At 37.6% G+C, this 25360-nt stretch overlaps 1 protein-coding gene across 1 annotated transcript in view; it reads right to left on the bottom strand.

Annotated features, from left to right (window-relative positions):
- Positions 1-4421: 4421 nt before the first annotated feature.
- Positions 4422-25360, bottom strand: part of Fng (Fringe glycosyltransferase) — a 119832-nt gene continuing 98893 nt past the window's right edge. The window contains exons 7-9 of the mRNA XM_071718338.1: positions 22958-23123; positions 21976-22061; positions 4422-19448 (exon numbers count right to left, since the gene is read on the bottom strand). Coding sequence (XP_071574439.1) covers positions 19391-19448; positions 21976-22061; positions 22958-23123 — 310 coding nt within the window. The 3' untranslated portion in view covers positions 4422-19390. The remainder of the gene's footprint in view (positions 19449-21975; positions 22062-22957; positions 23124-25360) is intronic.

Below are 25360 nucleotides of genomic sequence, written 5' to 3'. Positions count from 1 at the left end.
CACGAGTCTGGATAAGGCGATCAAACTACTGCGGAGCAATACGGCCCGCCCAGCATTCTCTCAGCTACTTGAGGCAAGGGTCCCCGGAACAGGCGAGAGAGCCAACGTGGGAAGCGGAAGAAGCGATCTCCCGAGCACGCAGATGAGTACTTGTCTCTCTTATGAACTTGAATCGTAGCCGGCACTCGGCCTCTGAGATTACAAGAATTTGAGCGCTATACAACTGTATCCATCTGTCCCATACGCTGTCCTAGGGACAATTACATTATCTTTCTTAATTCCAATCGAGACGCGTACATGTTAATATGACAACCATCTTCGGCGTGAGGCGTAATGAGCGATAATTGTGCGTGCGAGTATTTATTGAGCGAATGTGTGTATGTATGACAGGCGTGCGTATAGAGGCGATTGCCGGAGAGATATTTGTAGCCGTCTTTAAGTAAAATAAAACTGCGGATATACTTGACTAAATATCTCGTTCAATGAATACCTTCCAGGGAATCGAGTCATCTATTTCGTATGTATAAGTAAGGTTTGACAAAAGAGATCTTACAACTGGTAATAATTTCAAAAAATGCTCCGAAAAAGGCATACAATATGATTTGCCACTCCGCGTGGTTCATTCAAATTACCCCCGATTTATCAACTTGCCCCAAGTGCGCCACTAGCGAACACACGTTCTGTATCTACAATAGGCCAAACGCAGTATGGCGACAATTACACATTATTTCGAGAACATTCGTACACACGGATTTACACTGTGGTAGATGCTACAAATTACTAATGCGAACGAGACGAGCTATCGATTGTTTCCATTGTCGAACGATGATCATTGAATTGCGCGGTCGGACGGGCCATCTTGTGTATAAAATCCAGTGCGAAGCAGTCAATGCGCACAGTCCAGTTCGAAGATTAATGAAGAAGCGCACACGAACGACAAGGCACCAGGAGACGAGAAGGAGTTGCAACAAACGCAGAAGAAACTCGTAAGTGACCGAACCTAAAAGACCTTGCGAAATATTTAGTCTTTGGTACGATCACTTTCACAGCATGCAAAAGGCCAGCCACAACCGAAGCAATTACCGACATTGGCATAGGATCCTGGCGAGATCTTAGGCGAATCATATTAGCAATGCCTGGCTTGGACGACTTGATGGGGCCTACGGACCCGGAGGTCTATCGCCGACCACCGCGCCCACTGACGCCAGCGAGGCAGCATATTTACGAGGTGCCACGGATGACGCTGGCATCCGTGGAGACTGCTATTACGCCGGGAATGTCCAACCTGATCGATGAAGTTCTCGAGGAGGTAAATAGGGAGTCATCGATCGATGACGTGAGCATTGGAAGCGGCCCACGGGAGGCAGACATCGCGCTGCCCGACACCTCAAGGCCACCATTACCTTACATCAACACCCCAGCGACCTGTACGAGTGGGGCATATGAATACGTTCGACATGTCGTCGCAGCAGGCAGAAGCTGGTAGCAGCCGTGGCCCGCGAGCATCGCCAGGATCGCCGACCGGTCCAGCCAGCGGGTCCTACCTCCCTTCAACATCATACGACAATGTGAGCGAACCGACCAGATGCTACCATGCAATAGGTGGGAGAGTGATCCCAATACCGCAAGGTTCGCCGCCCCCTCCCAGATCCCCGATGCCTTTGCCGACGCCGATATACTATCGCGATTATTTAAATCCACACGTGCGACCGGCGTATAGTTTAATCTGTCATTCCGCGTGGTACATCCAGGTCACCGCCGACCTATCATTGTGTCCTGAGTGCGCCACTAGCGAACATACTTTTTGCGTCTACAACAGGCCTAACGCTGCATGGCGCCAATTACACGTGCTATCACGTACGTTTGTGCATACTTCCCTCCATTGCGGACGTTGTTATAAATTATTGACTCACACTCGTCGCGCGATTGATTGCTACCATTGCCGAACGATTGTCATCGAGCTACATGAACAAATAGAGCACCTAACTTATGTGTCAAATTTAGGATTAGCCAAGACGCGTTATAAATACTATTATGATAGAAAATTAAAAACAAGCGTATAAAATAGGAGATTTTGTATATGTATTGAAAGCGAAAAAAGAAAAATAAGTTCGACGACAAATACGTAGGGCCGTATCAAGCTGTAGAAATTTTAGAGAATAATAATATTAAGATATTAATTGCGCAGAATAAGACTAAAGTTATACATACAGACCCAACTAAACCTGCTCGGATTGCAGATCAGGGATGAAAGAAAAAGAATACACAATTACTGGTTTAAAAGATAATCCTGGAATATTTTTCGAGGCCGTTGGAGAGATGCGTACATCCGAAAATTCCTGGAAGATGATAATCTACGTCGACTTACGCGATATTAAAGATACATCAGCCAAGCTTGAGCAACAAATGAATTCGATATTACAGCAATGTGATTATTACAATTCGCACTGTGAAATACGACCACGACTAACTTCAATAACTGCTAAGCTAAATAAAATAAAACACTACCAAAATCATATAAGCGAACTTATAGGAGAATCCCGAATAAAACGAGCTCCCCTAGAATTTGTGGGACAAATTAGCAAGATATTATTCGGAACTTTAACCATGGAAGATGAATATGATATGCGTAATGCTATAATGCATGTGGAAAATAAAACTAACGATCTTGCCCTGCTACTCATGAATCAAACTGTAGCAACGCGAGCGCGCTTCGGAGAATTATACAACGCCACCTTTGCGATAAGGAAGCAGCTTAGCAAACTAGAAATCGCAACGATGCTAAATCAAAAACATCGTTATTTCTGGGAAATTATGACGAAGCTTGATACAGAAATACTACAACATGAAATAGACTTGAACATTCTAATCGACGGAATATTGTTCGGAAAACAGGGATTCATCCATCCCCGTTTAATTTCACCACAACAATTGATAAAGAACTGCAAGTTAATAAAGGAACAGAATCCTCATGCGGAATTTCCGGTGAATACCGATGAAACCGGGATGGATCAGCTCACAAAAATATCCGATTTACAAATTGCCTATTCCAACAATCGATTGATTTATATCCTGCATATCCCATTACTGATTCCCGGAATATACAAAATGTATAGAGCCGTACCATTACCTGCCAAACAAGCGTTTGATGAAAAAAAATTCGCAATAATTAAATCCGACGCAGAACACATTGGGATAAACGAGGACACCGATAGTTTCTACGAATTCCAAGAAGGGGAATTGCGTGAATGCATATCGTCCAGCACCGTATTTATCTGTCCAGCTACCTTTCCTTTGAAAAAAATACGGCAAGCGACAAGTTGTAATATTCAACTTTTACTGAATAAAAATATAGAAATGGAATATTGCAATATAATATTACAAAACCTACGAGAAACATACTGGGAAGCTTTAACTACGCCCGGAAATTGGATCTACACCACGAGAAAACAAGAAACAATTCGTGTGGAATGTCAGCAAAATAAACAAGTGGAGATAAATAATTCTGGCATTATTTCCGTACAACAAGGATGCAAAATTAGAGCAGGAACTACGACGATAAGTCATCCATCTATTCGTACAATGAAATTCGTACAGCATTATGCTCCGACAAATAATTTAAGCATTCTGCAATTATACGACCCTGCCATCCTCTGAACCTTCTAACACGTAAACAATACCAAGTTGACTTGACAGAAGCAGCACACGAGCTATGGACAACGAATAATAGCCACGTAGAGACGACTTTTGATGACATCATTGAAAAAGCTCGCCAGATCAAGGACAGGAAGATGCGAGAACAAAGGTTTATCGCTTATAGCGCAGTAGGATGTGGCATAGGAATTCTAGGAACACTTATGGTCATCATCTTGCTGATAAGTCGGACTTCCTGGATCGGCAGTACCACGAATCTGCTTTATGCACGAAGCTGCCGTAAGAAAGAAACCAAGGGATCTATCCCTGGCCCCTCAGGAAAGAATAAAAGCCAAGACATCGAGAACCAAGGCGCACAGTCCAACTTGAAAGCTGATGAAGGAGCGTGCGAGACAAATAAAAAAAAAAGCGCCAGGAGACGAAGGAAAGTAGCCGCGACCAAAGGAAGAAATCGTAAGTGACCAAATCAAAAAGACTACGCAACATACTGACAAGGGAAGGGTCAACCCTCGGGGTCACCGATTTTGTCGAAATTTTACTAAAATGTAGTATTGATATAGAAGTGACAAATGCTGTACGGAGACGATGCGCTTCTCAACCGTTGCCGAGAAATCGCGATGTACTTATATTACAGTATACATCATATACAATATATTTATTATTATTATTATTACTTTTAGACAAAAAAATGTTTATGATTATAATTTTAAAACTGTGTATAAAATGTTCGTAAAATATTAGCGATTTTGAAAGTAAATAAAAATATATATATATATTGGCGGGGATATTTACATAATATTAAAAAAATTGTATGTATATTTATTGGTTTATTTATTAGTTTTGTATAGGTATAAAAAAAGGTTACAATAAAAAAAGGCTCCTATATTACTACAAGAAAAAAGAGAAATAGCATCTCGTGAAGATGTTATAAAAATTCACTCTAATATTGCATCAGTTAAATGCTCCGGTATTTTCACTTATGATTAAATACGCATGGTTTGCATCAAAACTGACGAGCGAACGGCCGAGCTTTTTGAATGTTAATGACGTGTGTTTTCCTGTCTCATTATTAAAAACAAAATGTGCTTGCGAAAAAATTGGATTTATAAAGTGTGCTTGGTGTAAGTCAGTTCTATGTTTCACTTGTTTTTTTTATTTCAATCACTCTAAAGTTTGTAAAGTTACAGAGCAAGACGACGAATAATCGCAATCATTTCATTATAATATTCTCTTTTTGTACGCCTTTTTTTATTGTAACCTTTTTTTTATACCCGCGTCCGACCCGCGTATAAATTGATATGCCACTCCGCATGGTTCGTACAGGTCGATGCAAACCTAACGCTTTGCTCCGAATGCGCCACGTCCGAGCATACATTTTGCATCTATAACCGAGTAAACGCGGTATGGCGACAACTGCATTTAATATCCCGTACCTTTGTACACACCGACCTACATTGTGGTCAATGCTATGAGATTCTAATGCAAACGAGGCGAGCTATAGATTGCTTCGCGTGTCGCACAATAATTATAGAGCTACGAGGACGCGTGGAACATTTAACATATAAAATCTTATGCTGCCGTAAGAAAGAATCTAAGGGACCTACCCCTTACCCCTCAAGCGAGAATAAAAGCCGAGACGTCGAGGCCCGACGTGAACAGTCGAGAACAGAAATTGAAATCGCTGAGCAACATAATACGGAGATATACGAAGCTGAGACGCACACTCAAAGACAACCGTAAGTGGTCAAACCAAACGATTTATGCACAAATTACAATCTTTGGTATGTTCACTTAAAGGTAACCGGAAGTAGCTGCATGCAAGACCATCGCCGGCAGTGGTATCGTATACTGGGACGACTGCGACGGATCGTTTTGGCCATGCCAGGACTCGACGACATACCAGTAGATCTGAGTACGGCACGATCATACCGGAGGTCGCCGCCGCTACAACGACCACCACCGGAGCGAGATATGCGTTCGCCTGGGATCGACATACACCCGGGAATGGACAGGGACCTGGTGGGGCCCACGGACCCGGAGGTCTACGATCGGCTCTCACGTCCACCAACACCGGCACGGCAACCCATCTACGAGGTGCCGCGCATGTCGCTGGCGCCTGTAGAAGCTACCATAACGCCCGGCACATCCACATTGATCGATAAAGTTCTCGCTGAAATCAATCGAGAATCATCTATGGACGATGTCAGCGTCGGGAGCGACCCATTGCTATCTGGAACGGCGTTAAAATCTGCGCTCCTATCGACCCTATCGTGAAACGATCTCGGAGAGATTGGACTGCACAAAAATCCATTGTGAAACGACAACGTGTCCGAGAGGAGGGAGCCGAGGAAGCCGGAGAGATAGAGATACCGAAGCGACTTATTCGGTGTCCATTGGGCTCCGAGATAGTACCTGTCGATCGTACGTGAAAACCATCGCCTCGGGGAGGGACAGCCTACTTGTATGCAGAATTGCGTCGTACATTGTGTTTGTTTTATTAATGCGGCCCGACCTTGCGGCTTTCGTGCGGCACAAGCAACCGCCGCACATAAATACATCCGGCACCCTTCCGTTCGGACAAGTTCATTTAGAGACCGGGACCGCGAATATACCGTTCGTATATCGACCTGGGAATTAGTTCACGCCAAATATCCGCCGCGAGTTAGTTTCTATTAATATCATTTCTTTGTATCTCTCTCCTCCGAGAATTAAAATCCATTTTTTAGTTCTGTCTCCTTATTTTTGTCTTTTCAGTTGCGTATAATTCAAAGTGATATAAATTACAATTAAAAAAAGACGTATCTTTTATATATATATCTCTCTCTTCTCTTGCGCATAATTATTTCAACAAGATATAAAATTTTAGATCCTACTTTTTCAGAATGAAAAAAAAAATTATTATAGCAGAAGAACTAGCTGGACTTTAAAGTAAATACTTTTATAAATATTTTCTTACGGAGTAAGAAAAAATGTCGTATCAGCTGTATTATTCAATATCTCGCATAAGAACGATACTAGGCCACAACGATGTCAGAGAGGTTCCAAAAGATAAATGTCATTCTACCTGACTTTTCACGACCACCACCACCCTACAGAAATGCCCCATTCACGCAGACGAGCGAAGACCACGGCTATGTTGAAATGTCATCCGTACACGCAGAGCCTGGTAGCAGCCGCGGCTCGCAACCACCGCCGCGTACTCCGATAAGCATCTTCCGACGGGACCCTTTTACGTCATACGACCACCTTGAGGAACCTGCATATCGGCATCATATCATAGGTGAGCGCCCGATGCCAATCCCGCAAAATTCGCCGCCCCCACTTAGACTGCCATTACCGTTACCGACGCCCGTGTATTATCGAGATTACTCAAACCCGTACGCACAACCAGCATATAATTTAATTTGTCACTCGGCTTGGTACATACAAGTGGCCGCGAATTTATCATTGTGCCCCGAGTGTGCTACGAGCGAACACACCTTCTGTGTGTATAACCGGGATGGAGAGGGACCACGTAAAAAACCCTCATAGTGGACGTTATGGCTTTAAACGTGAAAGAAGCACCAGAAATCGCAGTCAAGCTGGGTGAGACTGAAGGAGCATCTTCGGTCGAGCCTAAGCAAACGACTAAATTGGCAATAGAGAAGAAAGATATTACAAAGATGAATAAGTGCATTCTACACAAAACATCAACGGCGTTGTTAGCAGTGAAGCTGGTGGCCCCAGACAAGAACGTGGGACCAAACGACGTAGGGCTAACAGGGGCACCCTGGTCTAGGGACTCAGTGTCATTCCCTGGTTGTAAAACATATAGCCAGCTGAGTTACAACAGCATAGGAAGGTCACACATTGTGGCCATGGCAGCCATGCCGCCCACTACAAAAGAGACCACACCTTCAATTGCGTCTACGAGGTCTCGATACAACAACAAAGGAATCCCATCATTGGATTTTATGGAACGTAGGTATCTGGACGATGGGTATTGTTTGTGGGACATCGTGGAAAAGAAACTGGTGATTGCGGAAACTATTCGCGATCCAGTGGAGACCAGAACCGAGAGATTGACGAGTGTGCACGACGACAATGCACCTCTAATCAAAGGTACTTCATTTGTTTCCACACATATGATTCCAGTTTCCATAGTCAGCGTAAACCAACTACCGGTGAACCAACTCCCGCATGGCGGCAATTGCACATAATCTCTCGTACATTCCCCCTTCACACCAAAATCACCGAACTTCACCACAAAGATCTTCATGAGCATTATCCTTTGCATACACAAGTAGACGAGAATCCTCTGCTTGGGCTTTCCCCGTATAACGCTAAATACGTAAAAATAAGTGAAATTGACGACTCTGATAGTGATCAGGGGGAGGGGCCCGCTGCTCCCGAACCCCCGCGTCAGCAACCCGCCATCGGACGCGGGCGGGCGCTGTTGAACGCTGTTCGGCCACTCGGTATCGGACGTGGGCGGGCTCAGTTTTACGCCGCGGCCCTCGCGCAGGGCCGCGCGTATCGTCCAACGGCGGAGGACGAGAGATTGGCGGACGAGCTGGCGTTCGACGTGGTTCAAGTTCTACAAATCGCGGGTCCTCCTCCCGTCAACCGCCCTGGGCGCCAAAATCCGTGGGAGTCGTTGCTGGCTGCATTGAGACGAATGGTGGGCCGCGGCCATGGGGCCCCCCCTCGCCGAAATTAAGGTAGGACCGCAAACGCGAACGCGAACGCGGACCCCCCACGCGGCGCTTGCATCGCACATTATGTCGTAGTATATAGTATATATTGTAGTATGAGAAAATATGCACAAATGGAAATTATTAAGCGTACAGCGCAACTAAACAGAAATAACGCAACACCTACCTACAGCACGACGCCTATACCACATATCATCTCGTCTTCCCAAAAATCGAATAATGGTATCATAATAAAAATATACATGGATGTATTTGGCATTCAATGCTCTTAAAATTTTTGCGTTGAAATAATTGTTATATTTTGCAAAAATAATAGGTGGGGTTAAATTAAAAAATTTGACATATTTGAAAAATGTGATTACGCCATTGTAAAGAGCACAAAAAACCATAAACTTTTTGTATAAAACTCTTTTTCATACGCCTTATATTTTCGAAGAGAGATATTCGCTAAAAATTATAAAATCCGTTATTTTCGAAAGGTTGTTTCAACCCCTAAACGTCGAGATACGCCGCTAAAAAAATAAGAGTCTAATATTTTTTGATGCTCTACAACATATCCAAAGCCCATCCAAATCGGTGAGACAGTGTTCCTGGTCAACGAAAGTTTTATAGAAGCAGAACTCCAGTGTCCTAAGACTGTTCAAAATTACGGACTTTCAGAGTCATATCGCGTTTCGATGGCCCAGTTGCAATATCAAATGGACCTATCTGATACTTCCCGAAGCTTTGCCGACCCTGTGGTTGAACAACTTGATGCACAAAATCCTCAATTGACACCAGAGATGCAACATCAGGTGGCAAGTTGGCAAGTTGCCCACAGAATTTTCATTTAGTTGCTGAGCTTATTAACAGTGTTGGATGTGTTGAACATGCACAGACTCGCTATCGTCCCGAGGTCGTTAGCCCATCAACTTTACCAGTTGTAGTCACTGACCCCGCCACTCCTAAGCGCCAACGTCGGGACACTTCCGACCGTTCCCGTTAGATATTTTTACTTATATTAATTCAAAATTTATCTACGTAGAAAAGCACCTAAAAACACAAATCGAAGACCTTTCTCGTAATAATGTATTTATAAAATTTGAAATTTAAGAATGTAATATATAAAAATCCACTCTCGGCCAATGCGCTTTAAAAAAAATTCTTACATCAGGAGTCCAATGCACACTCTCAAAGAATGAATGTATCGATGAAGTTGGGGCAAACGTATTCTGGGCCCCATTACCAGCTGACATGTGTAATTTTCACTCTTATAACGTTTTGTATCAAGTGTTGTGCCGTACGAGGATCAGATCGGTCGTAACGGCACTGGGGTCCGTCAATCCGCGAGGAAAGGACAACACTCCAGATTTCTTTTTAATACTTTTTAATCAAGACACTTTAATGGATACACTTGTCTCGGTTACTTCGAATACCCTGACTTGCGGGTAGGTCGCGAGTAATACACGCACGGGTCACGGTACGCTTTTCGGTTTAGATTGCCCGCCGCTTATCGGAACGGCGGTAGCTTTCCGGAATCGGGTTGCACGGTCAGTGACCGCGCAACCTCAGGTGATATTCCGGAATGCCACCTAAGAAATCGTATTTTGATTGCCGAATCTTGCATTCGGCGTTGCTAACCGCTCGCTGTTTCTAACCGATCGTTGTTACTAACCGCTATTACTTCCAGCTCACAACAATGATAAGGCACAACATCTGGTTTTACGTATTATGGAAAATTTATTATTAAAAATATTAAATATGTCACAATATTTATTATACAGGATTCATCATATTTTAGAGCATGATTAAAGGATAAAGTGAATGGTATAGTATTTGAAACTGAATATCAAAGGAAATCGGGAAATGCGAGTACATTTTTTGGTAATACCTTGGTTTTGTTATATTACATATTATTGGCTTGTTATGATATTGATGATATATTATTGATAATTTTGGCTAAAAATAAATGTAATTCTAATGAGTTATGATCCGTCTGCTCGCATTGCGAAAATTTCTCTCCGCAAAGGAAAAAAAACAGAGATTGACAAAGAAGAATGTAAAACGTATACAGATTGACATAGAGTTCAATCTGGATAATAAATCGTGCGCCTTGCACTTCATCAATAAGAGACAATGTTTGAAATATTAGATAATGTCGAGAAGAAAACATGTATTCTGCTGGGGAAAACATGTATACCTAGGGCCCATTTCGTTGTTGATATCTTACAGAATCCCAATGATATTATGCCTTCTGTGGCTTCTGTGGAAGCGTGAAACTTTTGGTATCGTGTGCAATACGAAAGAGAATCCTTCTGAGAGGAAGCGTGTTCCTGAGAGAAAACCTCCTATGTTCTAACGGAAAGATTCTTGCGGAGAGAATTCGAGCAGACTTTACGGAGACGACTCGAAAGTTCGACCATTGTCCTTCGGGACATGAGATCATTCCAGAACTGCCGATTGCGGCCATTAATAAGACCACTTTTCATTTATCATAGGAGTATTTGCTTTAATTAAAGTAATTAAATTTTTCTTAAATTTGCTTGTAAATTTCATTATGCTTTACAAAAATGCTAAGACTCCCATTCAAAGAGTTTGGAAATCAAACAAAGAAATCTTGCTGATCAGGTTTCAGATAATAAAACGCTTGAGAAAACGACCCTCGCTGCTATCAATAAGCTCTGTCCAAACTTGGTAGGGGTATCGTTGAAGGAAGCCGACGCTACCCCAAATATACAGAAGGTATCGTCCACATCGGAGACAGGCGAATCTTCCACGAATGGAAGGAACAAGGAGAAAGATCCTGTAAACGGAAAAGGACCTACCTCCCCTACCGTGGAAGACCCAGAGAAGACGAGGGCAAAGAAGGTTGTACGGGCAAAGATCGGGCGGGAAGAAGACCGGAACTACCCCTCCTTCTTCCGAGAAGCTCAAGGCCGACTCTGTTATAAAAGAGAAGGTAATGTTAAGCGGAGAGGTGAAACCAAAATTCGGCACTCGGCCGAGAAAGCAGAGGTAAACCCGGATCACCGGAAGCGTACGGACGAGACTTAGAGTGGACTTAGAGCTCCTTCTTTGATAGAATTAAATTGAAAGCTTCGTTTCTTTTGGTGGAAGAACATGGTTCACCATATATTTAGAAAATCAGATAAAGATAGCTAAAGAAAATGGATGTACTATGTGGAATATATGGATAAACATCCCAGTAGAGAGAATTTCCGTACTAAAGAGTTGTTTGTAGCTATATATAAGGTCTTAGAGTCTGCATACTTAGAAGTAGGTAATGAAGCAATTAGAATATACAAACTCTTAGAACCACTCCTAGTTGGCATTGCATTACAACATTTAGATCCCTTGACCCATGATCAGGAATTTGGTGTTATAATCCGTGACACATTTATTCAAGAAAGATCTTATTTACACAAGTTTATGCTCCGACTCTGGGATATAGGTACACAATATTTAATAATCTATGAAATCTCAGGTATACCCTTCTTAATAGAACAATATGGGCAAGAAAAACTTCACCACTATCCGATTGTGTCCATTGAAGAAGGACTAAAGAAAATGCACCGATATGGAACATCCATCAGAGTTTCACAGGAACAGGCAGTTAGAGATATTGCTGCTGATTTCAAAAGAGAATACTTTGTTGCATATTATGAAAAGCACAAAATTCTACCTAAAGTGATTGACAATTGGAGACTTGATCCAAGAATACGAAGATTAATTCTACGTGGACGACCTGGATCCATTAGAGAATGTCTAAAAATCCCAAACAGTGCATGGTTTGAGATGGAGTACGATAAGAACCATGATTTCAATTATTTTCCCCAAATAAGTGACCTTCTAGATGATAAAGCTATAACACCCCACTTAGAGTCCATTTACCAACTCTTTGCATGGGATGCATTGGATGTCATGAATCTCAAGAAACCATATACTCAAGAAAACACTCGCCTTATTTTGGAAATACTATCTAGACCTGAAATTGATATTAAAGAATTTTACAAGCAAGTCGAAACTCTTGGCCACATTCCAAAGAACTGGGCTGTCATTCAATTGATGGCAAAAAAGCGTGAATTAAAGATAGAAGCTAAAGTATTTTCTATCTTGACATTTGAATGCAGGATGATGGCTTCTGCATGTGAGCGCAATTTAGGGGAACAAATCCTTTCTTTGTTTAAACAACAATCCATGACACTTACTGGTTCAGAACTAAAACATAAAATGGATGTCCTTTTCACCTTAACAGAGACAGATGAGTTTATTTGGGTAACTTTCCATCATGACTTGCAACAGTGGAATTATACATTTAGATCCTATCAACAAGCTTACTTAATTTTAGTCCTTTGTGCTTTATTTGGAGTTAATCATTTCATGTACTTAATGAACATCTTCACTAATAGTCAATTATTCTCAGCAAATAAATTCACACCACCTGAATTTCCTGATGCATTCACCTTTTGGAATACACATGGAAAAAAACAGAAGAAAGCTAAAAAAGAAAAGAATTCAGAAAATAAAAAAATATTTTCTCTCCAATCACCCAATATGCCACAAGATTGGTACCATTTATAGTCGACGATGACGATAACGTTACGTACGTTCATTCCCTCATAATTTCAGAAAAAATTAGATTTATTGTAAAAAAATGTACTTTAGACATAGTAAAATATAGCGATTATGTCGCTATGTATTTATGGTAGAGATATGCCAATTATTTACAAACAAAAGAGTATATAATACTGTATATAATATTGTACATACGTACAAATATTGTGTGTATATACTGTACATATGTACAAATATTCGCAACGATACAGGGAAATCAGGCACTTATTACACAGTCGCGAATTCGAAATTTGACAAAGATGCGACGCGACGATTCAAGAATAAATGTATATTATTTTCCTACGCCGTTCACGACGATCCTGTAGATAGAGCTATTTCACTTTCTCACTCCATGTTCCACCAAAAAAATTTGAAACTCTGTGTTAATGTTTTGCTGGACAACGGTTACCCTCTCGAGTTAATTTTCAAACAAATCAATTTAAGCCTTAAAAACTGTTCAATGTTAAATTAAAACACTCACATGATGTGAAACGGGATGATGACGAATCGGACAGTATATAATTTCGACAAGAAAGACCTTCCTAGTTATACCATACATCAAAAATATTTCCGAACTAGCGTCTTCAATCAATAAAAATCAATTTACCATTGGCTACAGATATCTGAACAAACTAAGCAAGTTCGTAGGAAGATCAGCAGGTGTACTACATATATCGAAGGGCAAAATTCCTTTCTGCACAATCCATGTGGATCATTATGGTCCCATAAATAAAAGTTAATTAAGCGACCCATATTTCTTGTCTTCTCTTGGATTCGTTTACAAAATTTAAGCTATATCCGACAAGAACTCTAGTCGTGAGGCAATGAATTGCTTACGCGAATATTTTAGAAATTACAGAAAATCGTGCATTAATATCTGATCGAAAAACATATTTTTCTCGATAAGCAAACTTCTTGGAGAAATATTCTGTAAAGCACGTCATAGTAGCAACAGGTTCGCTCCAAGCACGACCTCAAAAACGGTCAAATCGAGAGAGTAAATAGAATATTCGCCCCTATGTTGAAAAAATCGATACAATGATATCAGAAATTATTAGGTACAAAATACTAGCCGAGAGAAGTTAAATATACTTTAAATAATAGTATAAATAGGTCAATGGGAGAGACTCCTAGTAGATTGTTGTTCAATTTAGACCAACATAACGAGCAAATTAACGATGGAGTAAAACAATATCTGGATGGTAATATGGACAAGACGCGTGACTTTAAACTGTTATAAACAAAAGTGACAACTAATATTGCGAAAGCGCAAAATTATAAAATGAAATATTTTAATGCTAAACATAAATATCCTTACTTTAGGGAAGGCAATTATGTCATGTAGTAACTTTGATAGCACATCGGGGTATGCGCGTAAACTAATATCGCAATTTAAAGGCTCGTATGGTATAGTTAAAAATGGGGAAACTTCGAGGATGGTTGACGAAATATTTTACATCGGAAGAAAATTCAGTAAAGTGTAATGTATGTGTAAGTAAAGAAGTGTTTTTCCATCCAGATCGCGAGAAAAAATTAAAAGATCACTTATGCAACATACATGATATAACAGAACTAAACACACATCGAGAACGTGCCTTTATACGACAGAATTATCTAATATCGAAATATGAAGCAAAATGCAATCATTGCAACAGAAAAACCAATTTTAAAAATGGCGTATGTTTGTTAACAAAGCATTTAAACCGGACTCATCCTCATAAATGTGAATCTGTTAATACAAAAAAAGTTAAAAAAACTGGCATATGGGATAAGTTTATAGTAAAAGACAATGATGTGACGTGCAGCACATGTGAGACGAGCATAAAACATTTCGATGATATTCGAAATTTACGGAGTCAATTTGCGAGCTTGTAAGTAAGTATAGATTTAACCAAAAACGTGCATATAAAATATTGATGAATATAAAGTAGGTACAGTAATGAAATAATAAATAAATAAAAATGTAAATTGTCCGGTTTTTATCACGGCACATATATAATAATTATATGCAATTGAGAGTGCTATCATGTACTTGAGCGCTTATTCCGAAAGTTTGTTGTTAGAGTTAACAAACAATCCTGCAGAGTTGTTTAATTCCATAATCTGCAAAGAAATAGATGGAAAGCGTATTAATTATGGCCTACGAGGTTCTTATAATACGAGAATTGCGGGAGCTGTTGTGCAGTATAATACGCAACAAGTTCTTACGCAAGTGCACCAAAACGTGTGTGGAAATGTTCCTCCGATTGTCGAGAGTTTAGAAAAACGACGACAAAAAAAAGTTTCGAGGACTAAAAATTATCGACAAATTCATGGCAACCCCAAAAAATTTAAACAAGAAAAAGTTGCCAGAAACGAGTTGGCTGTAAAACTGAACAAAAATATCACACCATGCGGATTGTTCATTGATAATGAAAATCCATTCTTGGGTGCTTCTCCGGATGGACTTATTGATGAAGACGGTCTAGTAGAGATAAAATGTCCCTTGTCAGCTGAAAATTTAACAGCTGATGTGGCTGTCAAAAGATTGTCTCAATTGAAGGGCATATTCGATAAAAAGAATGCAAATAAAATGAATCGAAATCATCGATTCTTTTATCAAATTCAAAGCCAGTTAAACATAACGCAGCGAGATTATTGCATTTTCGCCATATGGACACCAGAAAGTATAAAAACAGTGGATGTGAAAAGAGACGATGTTTTTTGGAAAAATCAAATGCTGCCTTTCTTAACACGTTTCTATTATGAATGCATGCTTCCAGAAATTTTGGACAGCCGCCATAATAGACATATGCCAATAAGAAATCCACAATATATAATGGAAGCTAAAGAAGCTAAAAAAGCTAAAGATGCGCGTAGAAAAACAAATAGTCCGCAAAATAGCAGAGAAAGTAGTATTGAAAGGGAAAATTTAGAAGAATTTGTTCCAAAGAGCAAACGTTTAAAATGTGACGTTTTTTCAACAAAAGCACCATCTGCCGCTGTTACAGATGCACAGCAAGATGATGATTGCATCATAATCAGTTATGACAATAGTAAACAAAATTTAACTGAAGATGATATGGCAAGACGTAGAAAGTGTCTGGATGACATAATTGCTCCTCTTCATTTGGTAGAACAGAATGTCTTGCCCACACGTAGCAAAGTAAATGATGAATCATTAGATTTATTTTTACGTGTCATAAGAGAAACTTCATGTTTCGAAACGCAAAGCGTTCAGTACATAGAAAGCCCTGACTTGATTATAGCTAGTGACAGTAACAAAAGCTTACAAATCATTGGCGGGAATTGTACTGATCACTGGCGATGTATTTACTTTGATGGCTCCAAACTTCATATGTATGATAACATACCTGGCTGTATGTACATACAAAAAATTAGCAGAAAAGGAGAAAAATTATATTCGCAAACGTTTTCCAAAAATAAACGTAAGTGATATAATTTTTGAAAAGGTCCAAACACAACCGGACGGTACGTGTTGCGGAATTTATGCTGCCGCTTTCGCTACAACTGTAGCCTTAGGAGGAAATCCTTGTGAGGAAAAATATTCGAATAACGTACAGCGTATGAGACGTCATTTTATGAATATTATAGAAAAATATAAATTGTCACCATTTCCCAGACAATAAATGTTTTTCACGTCACGCCCCAGTAAAAGAAAATATAATTTACATTTCTAATATACGGTACTGACAAAATAAAATGTCAGAAGCGTCTATTTTGACGGTACTGTTTCACGTTTTAATAAGACATTTAATTGATAATTGATCACCTGAAATGTGACAACAAGAGCAAAAACATGGGATAAGTTCGATATAAAAGGCAGAGATGCGACGTGCCAAAAGTGTAAAAAAGTCATAAAACATTGCAATGATACAGGCACGTTAACGCGACACTTATCGCGAGGTTGTAAGTAAGTATTCATCTAAGAACGTATAAAATATTGATGAATATGAAGTAGGGGTAGAGTAATACAATAATAAATAATAAATAAATGGAAATATAAATGGTCCGGTTTTCCTCACGGGACATGTATATAATATTTATATGCAATTATGACTTAAGGGGGGAGCCTCATGTAAAACGCTGAAAACAAGGCAATTTTCTGGAATTTTTTTTAAAGAGACATTAAAATGAAACTTATTGAAACTTGGGTAATGGTTTTAGCAACATTTGTAGATGTAAAAAAATATTTTTTATTGCAAAATTCTTTATTTATAAGTAGCAACAAAGCATATTCTCAAAGGCCGCGGACTTCACAATTAGTGTGCAGCATTGGTGTGCGCCTGCAATTAATCACTGAATCAAAAATACAAAATTTTTTTACTTTTATTATAAGTTACCATTGCCGGTAAACCTATTTGTTCAGTAAAATATGCAAAATTAAAAAAATAACAAGACTTAGAAAAAAAAATTCGATTTTTACGGAAAAATTTTGGCTTTAATTATGCAATAAAAGTTATTTAATTTGATAAAATGGTATTTAGTTATCTACATGCATGCCAAAAAGCAAGTGGATTGGTCGAATAGTTTATGAGTAATCTTGCACACCAATTTGAAAAACATGGTTTTGAGAAAAACGCATTTAAAGTTTCAAGTTCTCGGAGCGCGCGCTTTACTTGCGTAACGCTCAGGTATAAAATCGGCTATTTCAAGTTCGAATTTCGGTCTGGAACTTTGGGAACATATTCTGGAGATATTATACTAATGATTTATGTAATAAAAATTTTTTCGATTTTTTTGATCGGTTACATGCATGAGGCTCCCCCCTTAAAAAATTGAAAAATGGTAGAGAAATGAAATTTTTTCTTTAATTAGAATCAGAACTGTCTGAATTTTGGTTCACGGTTTGGTGTCTGAAAGATTTTCTTCTTCGAGTAAAACATCTTGTTTTCAGCCAAGGATTGACTACACTTTTAAACAAATCAAATCGTTTGAAGGTAATATAACTAAAAATATTCCTACTTCTTCCTATATGAAATTATGTAAATCCTTTATATGTAATCCTTCATATAGGTTCTTGTAACAAAAAACACTCTATACTTGAGTTTCAATTAACACAATCTAATGGTACACTAATTTATTGTAATATTGTAAGAGAATCAGTTTTAAATAATCAGACTAATCTGTTAATTTTTTTTTTTAGAGGAGTTAATAAGAACAGTCTCCCATACCATATACTTCTTCGTACTGTAGTACGGGACTGTGCGGTATAACGAGGACTCGGGTTCGAGTGCATCTGACTACAATTTGAAATATTGTTGTTGATTCTCCCAGCAATTGGGCACTGCTACGTGTGACTTGGGAGAGGAGAGGTACATACATATACCAGTTTCAAAATTATAAAACAAAACTAAAATGCATAAAATGTATCGCGGTAGTCGCGGATGTAAAAGGTTTCCAACAGACGCAAAAGAAATATCAAGGTACTTGAGAGGTACTTGAGAGGCAAAAATATGAAATTGTGAATACCAAAAAAATTTAACTGCGTCGCACATGTGCGTTTAACATTGATTTAATCGATAAGTATTAATAAACATTTTTCCCGAACGCTGACTGTTGTGACTTCCCCTTACACAATCAATGTAACTCTTTCATCTATTAATGAAGAAATTGAGGCAGAAAGGGAGTAACAGGTCTAATTACAATTAGACTAACAAATAAGACAAATCGACAGAACATCTCTCATTAAACTAGATCGTCAGAGAATTACTTATAATATCAAAAAATTGTTTCAGTATTCTGTGACCATATACTATAATGTTTTATAGTAAATTTAGACAAAGGTAAGATACTAACTTTGCATAAATCACACAAACTGTGAGTTACGCTGAACTTCACGTTCAAACAAAAGAAGGTTTTAAATACATTTTATTTCGCATTAGTTCTTTCGACGAGCACCTCACAATTTATACTAGGCGTTATCTTGGAACTTAGCTATTAATAACTGTTGAAACTAAGCGGTTTTTGTTTTTATTCTATTGACTTTGTGACTAGTTTAAACAGATATCTCTATAAATGAGATAGTCAAAGTCCATTATCTTTCTTAGAGGAACAGTAATAAACTATTCATGAGGCCAATAGGATAAAAATAAAAAGCTTTAGTTCACAGCTTTCATGCTTGTTACAAACAAAAGTAATAAATTTTTGTTTTACAGGTATGTACAACGTATCGATTTTCATAAATCTAAAGCAGTTTTCAGAAAATTGGAAAGATAGAAAACTGACTGAGAAGAGGCTCTGAATGTCCATGTAAAATTCAAACAAGCATGAATAAACAATAGCGCAATATAGGTGCAAAATAACATATGTATTTGGGATTTCTATTTCCGTCAATGTAAATAATTTTTCTAGAATATCTTATACGCAATTATGCTCCTTACCATACGTTGATCTTCCATTTCCTCCGTAATTGGGAATAAATTTTGCTTCGCCTCTTGCAATCTTCATCATCTGTGCGGACAATAAGGAACATATGGAAACAGATGACAATGGATGGATTTAAATCTGAAACAAAAAAACAGATATATAGGTATGTAGGTACATATATTAACGAGAATACGAAACCTGAGAGACTTAACTACAATATTTTAATTCAATTGTAAATATAGAAATTTTTGTACTTAATGCTATAAATTATATATAAATTTAAGCTACAAAAAAATTTGTAATAAGAACGTAACATTTTGTAATCATGTAGATTATTTCAAATGTTTATCCATAAAATAATTGCCAATTATGTAAAATTATGCTATTTGCATCGTTGCTATTACATTAACATAACTCTATCTCATTTAAAATTAATATATATTCATTACTCATATAATATTTATATTAAGCATATTAATTTCTATTAATAAGTCTCTATTCTATTAATAATCCTTTATTGTCTGATCAATTATTTCGCATTTGTTCTCTGTGCACGAGCAACGTACCAGTATCCTTCTCAACTCTCTGTCATATCAATTACTTTAGTTATAGACTTGATTTTTATTTCGCACATATGTATCACATTGATTTGCATATATATGTTATACATACATTCTGATATATCTCAAGCAAGCACTTTTCCTATTGGCAATTCGCTCATATTAATATATGTAACTTGTAATTGGAGACGTGTGACAAAAGTAAAAAATTAATAACATTGATACAAATGTCGATTTAGTAGCATAAATATTTAGTAATAATTTTCTTATTAAAATATGTTGTACAATTACATCCATGTAAATGCAGATTTTAGAAAAAAGGAAAAAGGCAAGATTTGAACCTATAAGATACAGTATTCCATCATAGTAGGCCGCTAGTCGCCTTAAGGACCGTCTATAATAGACGTAAGAGTATGCAGTAAGACGTAAGCAGTAAGCTATTGACTACTGGGAGTTTTACAATTCAAGAATAATCGACTGTGGTTGGTCAATAGCTTACTGCTTACGTCTTACTGCACTCTTTTACAGCTATTATAGACGGTCTTTTAAACTCTCAACTATGGCTATTAGCTGACAATCTTAACAAATCGGTTCATAACGAGCACGGGAAAATTTTAACTCATTTTTTTCGTGAATGCTTGAATATTGCATCGAGTGGCTTAGGACAAATCCTGATAGTCCCATATAAAAGAATATTAAATTTTAATGTAATATCGTGCAATCTTAATAATAAACTCTTCGTGTCTAATAAATACAATAAATTACAACAATTGCCGCCTAAATGGTAAATATGACCAATTCAATCAATATAGCGAATTTTCGTAAACTTTTAATAAAACGTCTTTCAGGGAGAGCAACGAAAGAAAACACAATTTATAATATCCGCGTTTTATGTCATTCCGATTATATCGCAAACCATTGAGGTCATACGTCACCAATAACGACTCGCTTCGATGTCTTTCCTCGTTAATATATATATATATTTACAAACAGAACTTCGCTTATTCCTCACTAAGTAAAAAATTCTGGCAGATATTCGCGGCGCGAAAAACTTGCATCAAAAGGAAACAAGCCATCTCTTTCTCTCGGCAAAGGTAAGGAGAGACAAGGGGAGGGGAAAGGGGCTCGCGTAAAAGTCGCAATTATTGTAAAGCCAATTAAAACTTACAAGAGTATGCCGCGATGTCGTCTTTATAATTACTCATCTCCCTTCTTTCACCGGTGGCAATTACACGGAAAACGTTGTGAAGCATTTCGCATACGTACATTAACGCGAACGCAAATTGCAAATGTCTTGAGATGCACCGTCATTTCACAAAACGATCATTTACTCGCGCGCGCAAACATGAAATTATTTAAGATGGACTGACGAGGAAAGCGAATTATTTAATCATTACCCGCGAGTACAGCGAACATAGTTTCACGTATTTCAAAAGATATTCGCGAATGACACAGAGTAATTTAGAATGAAATTTGGTCTATGTGCTGTATATATATCAATGTGTGTTTATTAATATTTTTCTTCATTTTTCGTCAAAATTATTCTACATTGCAGATATGCAAAGACTGAGACTAATAATATTTGATATTTTTCTTAATCTCTGTACTTTCTATTTCAATTAAAAAATTTGTCGCGGTCGCCTAACTCACTTGATAATGATATAATCTTGTCCAACTGAGGAACGTAAAGTTAAAAATAAATAAATATTGCAGCGTTAATTTGCGATATTATAAGATTTTCTTGCAGAAATACCGCGAAAGTACTTTAATTTAGTTATTTCTCCCAAAGAGTCTCCTTATCAGACCGGTATTCTGTGCGAGCACTCTACGCGAAGTTAATAATTAGACGTAATTAAAGCTTTTATGTAACATCGCATCACATAAAAGAGCACGCAAGTTCAAAAAGAAACAAAAAATTATAATAGAGAAAACTTTCCGTCGCAAAAATAAATCAATATAAATTTATATGTTTTTACATAAATTGTCAGTACTGATGCAAATTAACAGTATGAATTGATTCAACATCAAAGACCATCTTGAGAATATTTTCATGTTGAAAAGTTTTTAAAGTACATGGGAGTAAAATAAAATTCAAGACAGTATACCTCTTTGGATCTTCCTTCATATCAAAACCATCAATTTTCAGGATATTCCATTCGTCTCTAGGTCCCTTGGAATAACTAAAAGAGACCTGGAAAATACAAAAAAAGAATATTTCAATTCAATAAAAATCGCAAAAGCTTTCTTCGGTAGAAAATTGTCATCAGAAACTGTGTAACGTTAAAAGCCATATCATTTATTTTTGACGCACATATTTTGCGTTCCTGCACATATTTTGCAAAATCTGAAAGCAAAGAGAGAAAGAGAGAGAGAGAGAGAGAAATATGCTGATAAAAGAAAATACTTCTTGTGCCAGAATTTTGCTTCATGGCTACACAGATTATTCACACGTTGTACCTCAATCTTGATATATGGCAATACCACGGCTAATAATTTATAAATACAATATTTTATCATTTTTTGTGAAGAATCTCGAGTTTAAAAATAAAAAATGATGTTTAACATATCAAGATGTACGATATATTTAAAGTACAGATTTTTTTACATCTACAAATGTTGCTAAAACCATTACCCAAGTTTCAATAAGTTTCATTTTAATGTCTCTTTAAAAAAAATTCCACAAAATTGCCTTGTTTTCAGCGTTTTACATGAGGGGGGGGCTCCCCCCTTAATAACATCTATTTCACATTGTAGTAGAAAATTATTTCTATGCATAGACATTCAAATTACAATACAATAGATATTCGGACATAAAACTGAACCTCTTAATGTAATAACTGAAACGTAAAAGTTTGATTTTTACAACGCCAATAATAAAGTAGAGAAGAGATTTTGTTGATATTGAGCAACAGTTATTCGCTGCAATGCGTTTCAGCACCATGTAACTAGAGATCTATCGCAAAATCAAATTCCACCATGTAACTAACAATAAGAAATGCTTAGTTAGAACATAGACTGTCACAAAAAAATAATAAAACTGTTCTAATCAAAATAGAATTTAAAGGGCAAAGAACGTATTGAAATTACCTGTTCATGGAAGGTATCCTTGTTCAGGAACTTCATCGGCTCCAAGTGCGAGTGGAATTGCTCCACCACAGTGAGTTGCTTTTTCAGGAGGTACTCAATGATGTATCCCATTGTCACATCATCTGGTAACCTGATTCTGTCGCCGACGGTGATAAACTTTCCACCACTGAAACAAATGTCGCATGTCAGTCACGAAATATTATTTGGTTACAAGATCTTGAAAAGTTATTACTCTCTAAATCTCATATACTACGTTTACGCGAGCGTTACTTCTGTAGTAACTTACGATAATTCCTTCGCGTAAACGGGATTTTCCTTCGCGTAAACGGGATTTTGTAGTAACTTACGATAATTTTCTCCGCGTAAACGAGTGAATTATCGTAAGTTATTACAGAAGTAACACTTGCGTAAACGTAGTAATAGAGTAATTGCGCGCCTAATATATTATAGAGTAACTGCGATACTCCAAAAGAGAGGGTTATCACTCTAATTTAAATAAATGCGGGCACTCTTAAGATTAACTCTTAAGATTAAATCTTAAGATAATTTTTACGAGATCGAAAAACTAGCAATTTCTACGGACTTAAATTATTACAAGTCATTTTCCGTTTACCATCACTCTGTGCGACGGACGTATCTTCATCGTTTGTCTGTTCTGTATTTTCTACGTAACATCTCCTGTTACACAAAGACGATTATTATTCGTACAACGAATACCGCTGATACTTGCATTCCATGCCACAAGACTGTTTTCGATTTTCGTTTGTCATGTTCAAAGAGAGGTTCAAACTCCTGACCTTCCCAAAGACGTCTATTGCGTATTAAATAAACAATAAACGATAAATGTACGACGTGACGTGGCACGTGAAGTCGGCAGTGTCGGCACAATGGCGAACTGATGACTAACTGATGACGACTTATTTTATTCAACGTACCGGAAAACGTTCAGTTACCATCTTGTAACATTCAAAGCTAACGGATCTAAGAGCCAATCAACTGGAGCAGAGCTATCGAACGTGATTAACACAGGAAATCGTTGAGCTTTTGTATAGTATGCAAGACTAATTTAAATTTTCAATGTAAAAATTAATTCGTTCGACCGATGTTTAATGGTTGCATATAACTGTTGCTAAAAATGTTGCTAAATTAAATTTTATCTTTAAAATCTTGAGAACGTGAACCGAAGCGGACACGATAGGTGGCGAAAGAGAACTCTAGTGGTCACGTCTGGAACTATATGTATATACCGACTGATATCTGTTGCTATCTGATGATAACTGAAAAAACTATTTTTTTTTAGTACAATTTTCAAAAAATATTTAAAAAACTTTTTTTAAATTAATATTCTTTTATTTTAGGATTCTATCTCTTCTTCTCTTATAAAAAATTACCAATTACAAAAAAAATGTTCACTATATAATTTCAAATAATTCTATAGGATCTGCCATGCAAGTTATCGCAAATCTATCTTAATAAATATTTTAAGAAGAAATTCTTTGGAAGCGAAAAAAAACATTTCTCTGCATTTTTTATTTTAACCCTTTTAGGTCACACTTCCCGAGAATCCCGTACTGGTCACACTGGGTGAAATACACCCCCAGCGTGTTTACACGTGTATAAAAAATTGTAGGTGACCTTAAAAAAAAAAAGAAAAATATCCTGTTGTAGTTTAAGTCTTCCTTAAAAAGACTGTATAGGTTTGATTTGCAAAAAATTAATTTAACATATGTAAAAAAATTGTTGAAAAAAAAAAGTCGGAAAAGTGACTTTTCACAAAAACTAATGTAACTTTTTCAATTTTTAAGATATTTTAATTTTTCAAACGGTTTTTTCATCCTCAGATGACGCACTTTTCACTGATTATTGCAGTTTATGCCGGCCGTTCCAAAAAGTATATTGATTTTGAGGTATGAAAGTGCGATTTTTTGCGGAAAAAAATGCCGAGAGAACTAACGGGCCGAAAAATATACCACCGACGGGGATCAATACTTGAAGGTCCCAACTACCTGTAGATGGCGGCACAAGGCCCATTTCCATTGGTTTACTGGGTCGTTTTCGAAGTCAAAAAACGCTGGGGTGTATTTTACCCAGTGTGACCTAAAAGGGTTAATAAATGTTTGAAATAAATATTTATATAATGTTTAAATAGTATGATCTACGACACATTTTATAAACTCGAAAACTCGTAAAGCTAACCAAGTGACTGTTCTCTTCTCAACGAGATGAGAGAAGCGAATGTAGGAAACATGGTGTAGTCAAGAGTCGGAATCCTGATCGGAAATCTGATAACTGCTGTCACACACACAAGAAAATTATTAACCAGACATCGCCGATACGAACTTCGTTACTTCGACCGACGATCTTCGTTTAGATATAAAATCTAGATACTCACGGAGTTCAACC

Source organism: Temnothorax nylanderi, unplaced genomic scaffold (assembly GCF_030848795.1).
Source record: "Temnothorax nylanderi isolate EJ_2023f unplaced genomic scaffold, tnyl_v1.0 TNYL_tig0246_pilon, whole genome shotgun sequence".
NCBI classification, from domain to species: Eukaryota; Metazoa; Arthropoda; class Insecta; order Hymenoptera; family Formicidae; genus Temnothorax; species Temnothorax nylanderi.
This window is presented reverse-complemented; position numbering and strand designations above follow the sequence as displayed.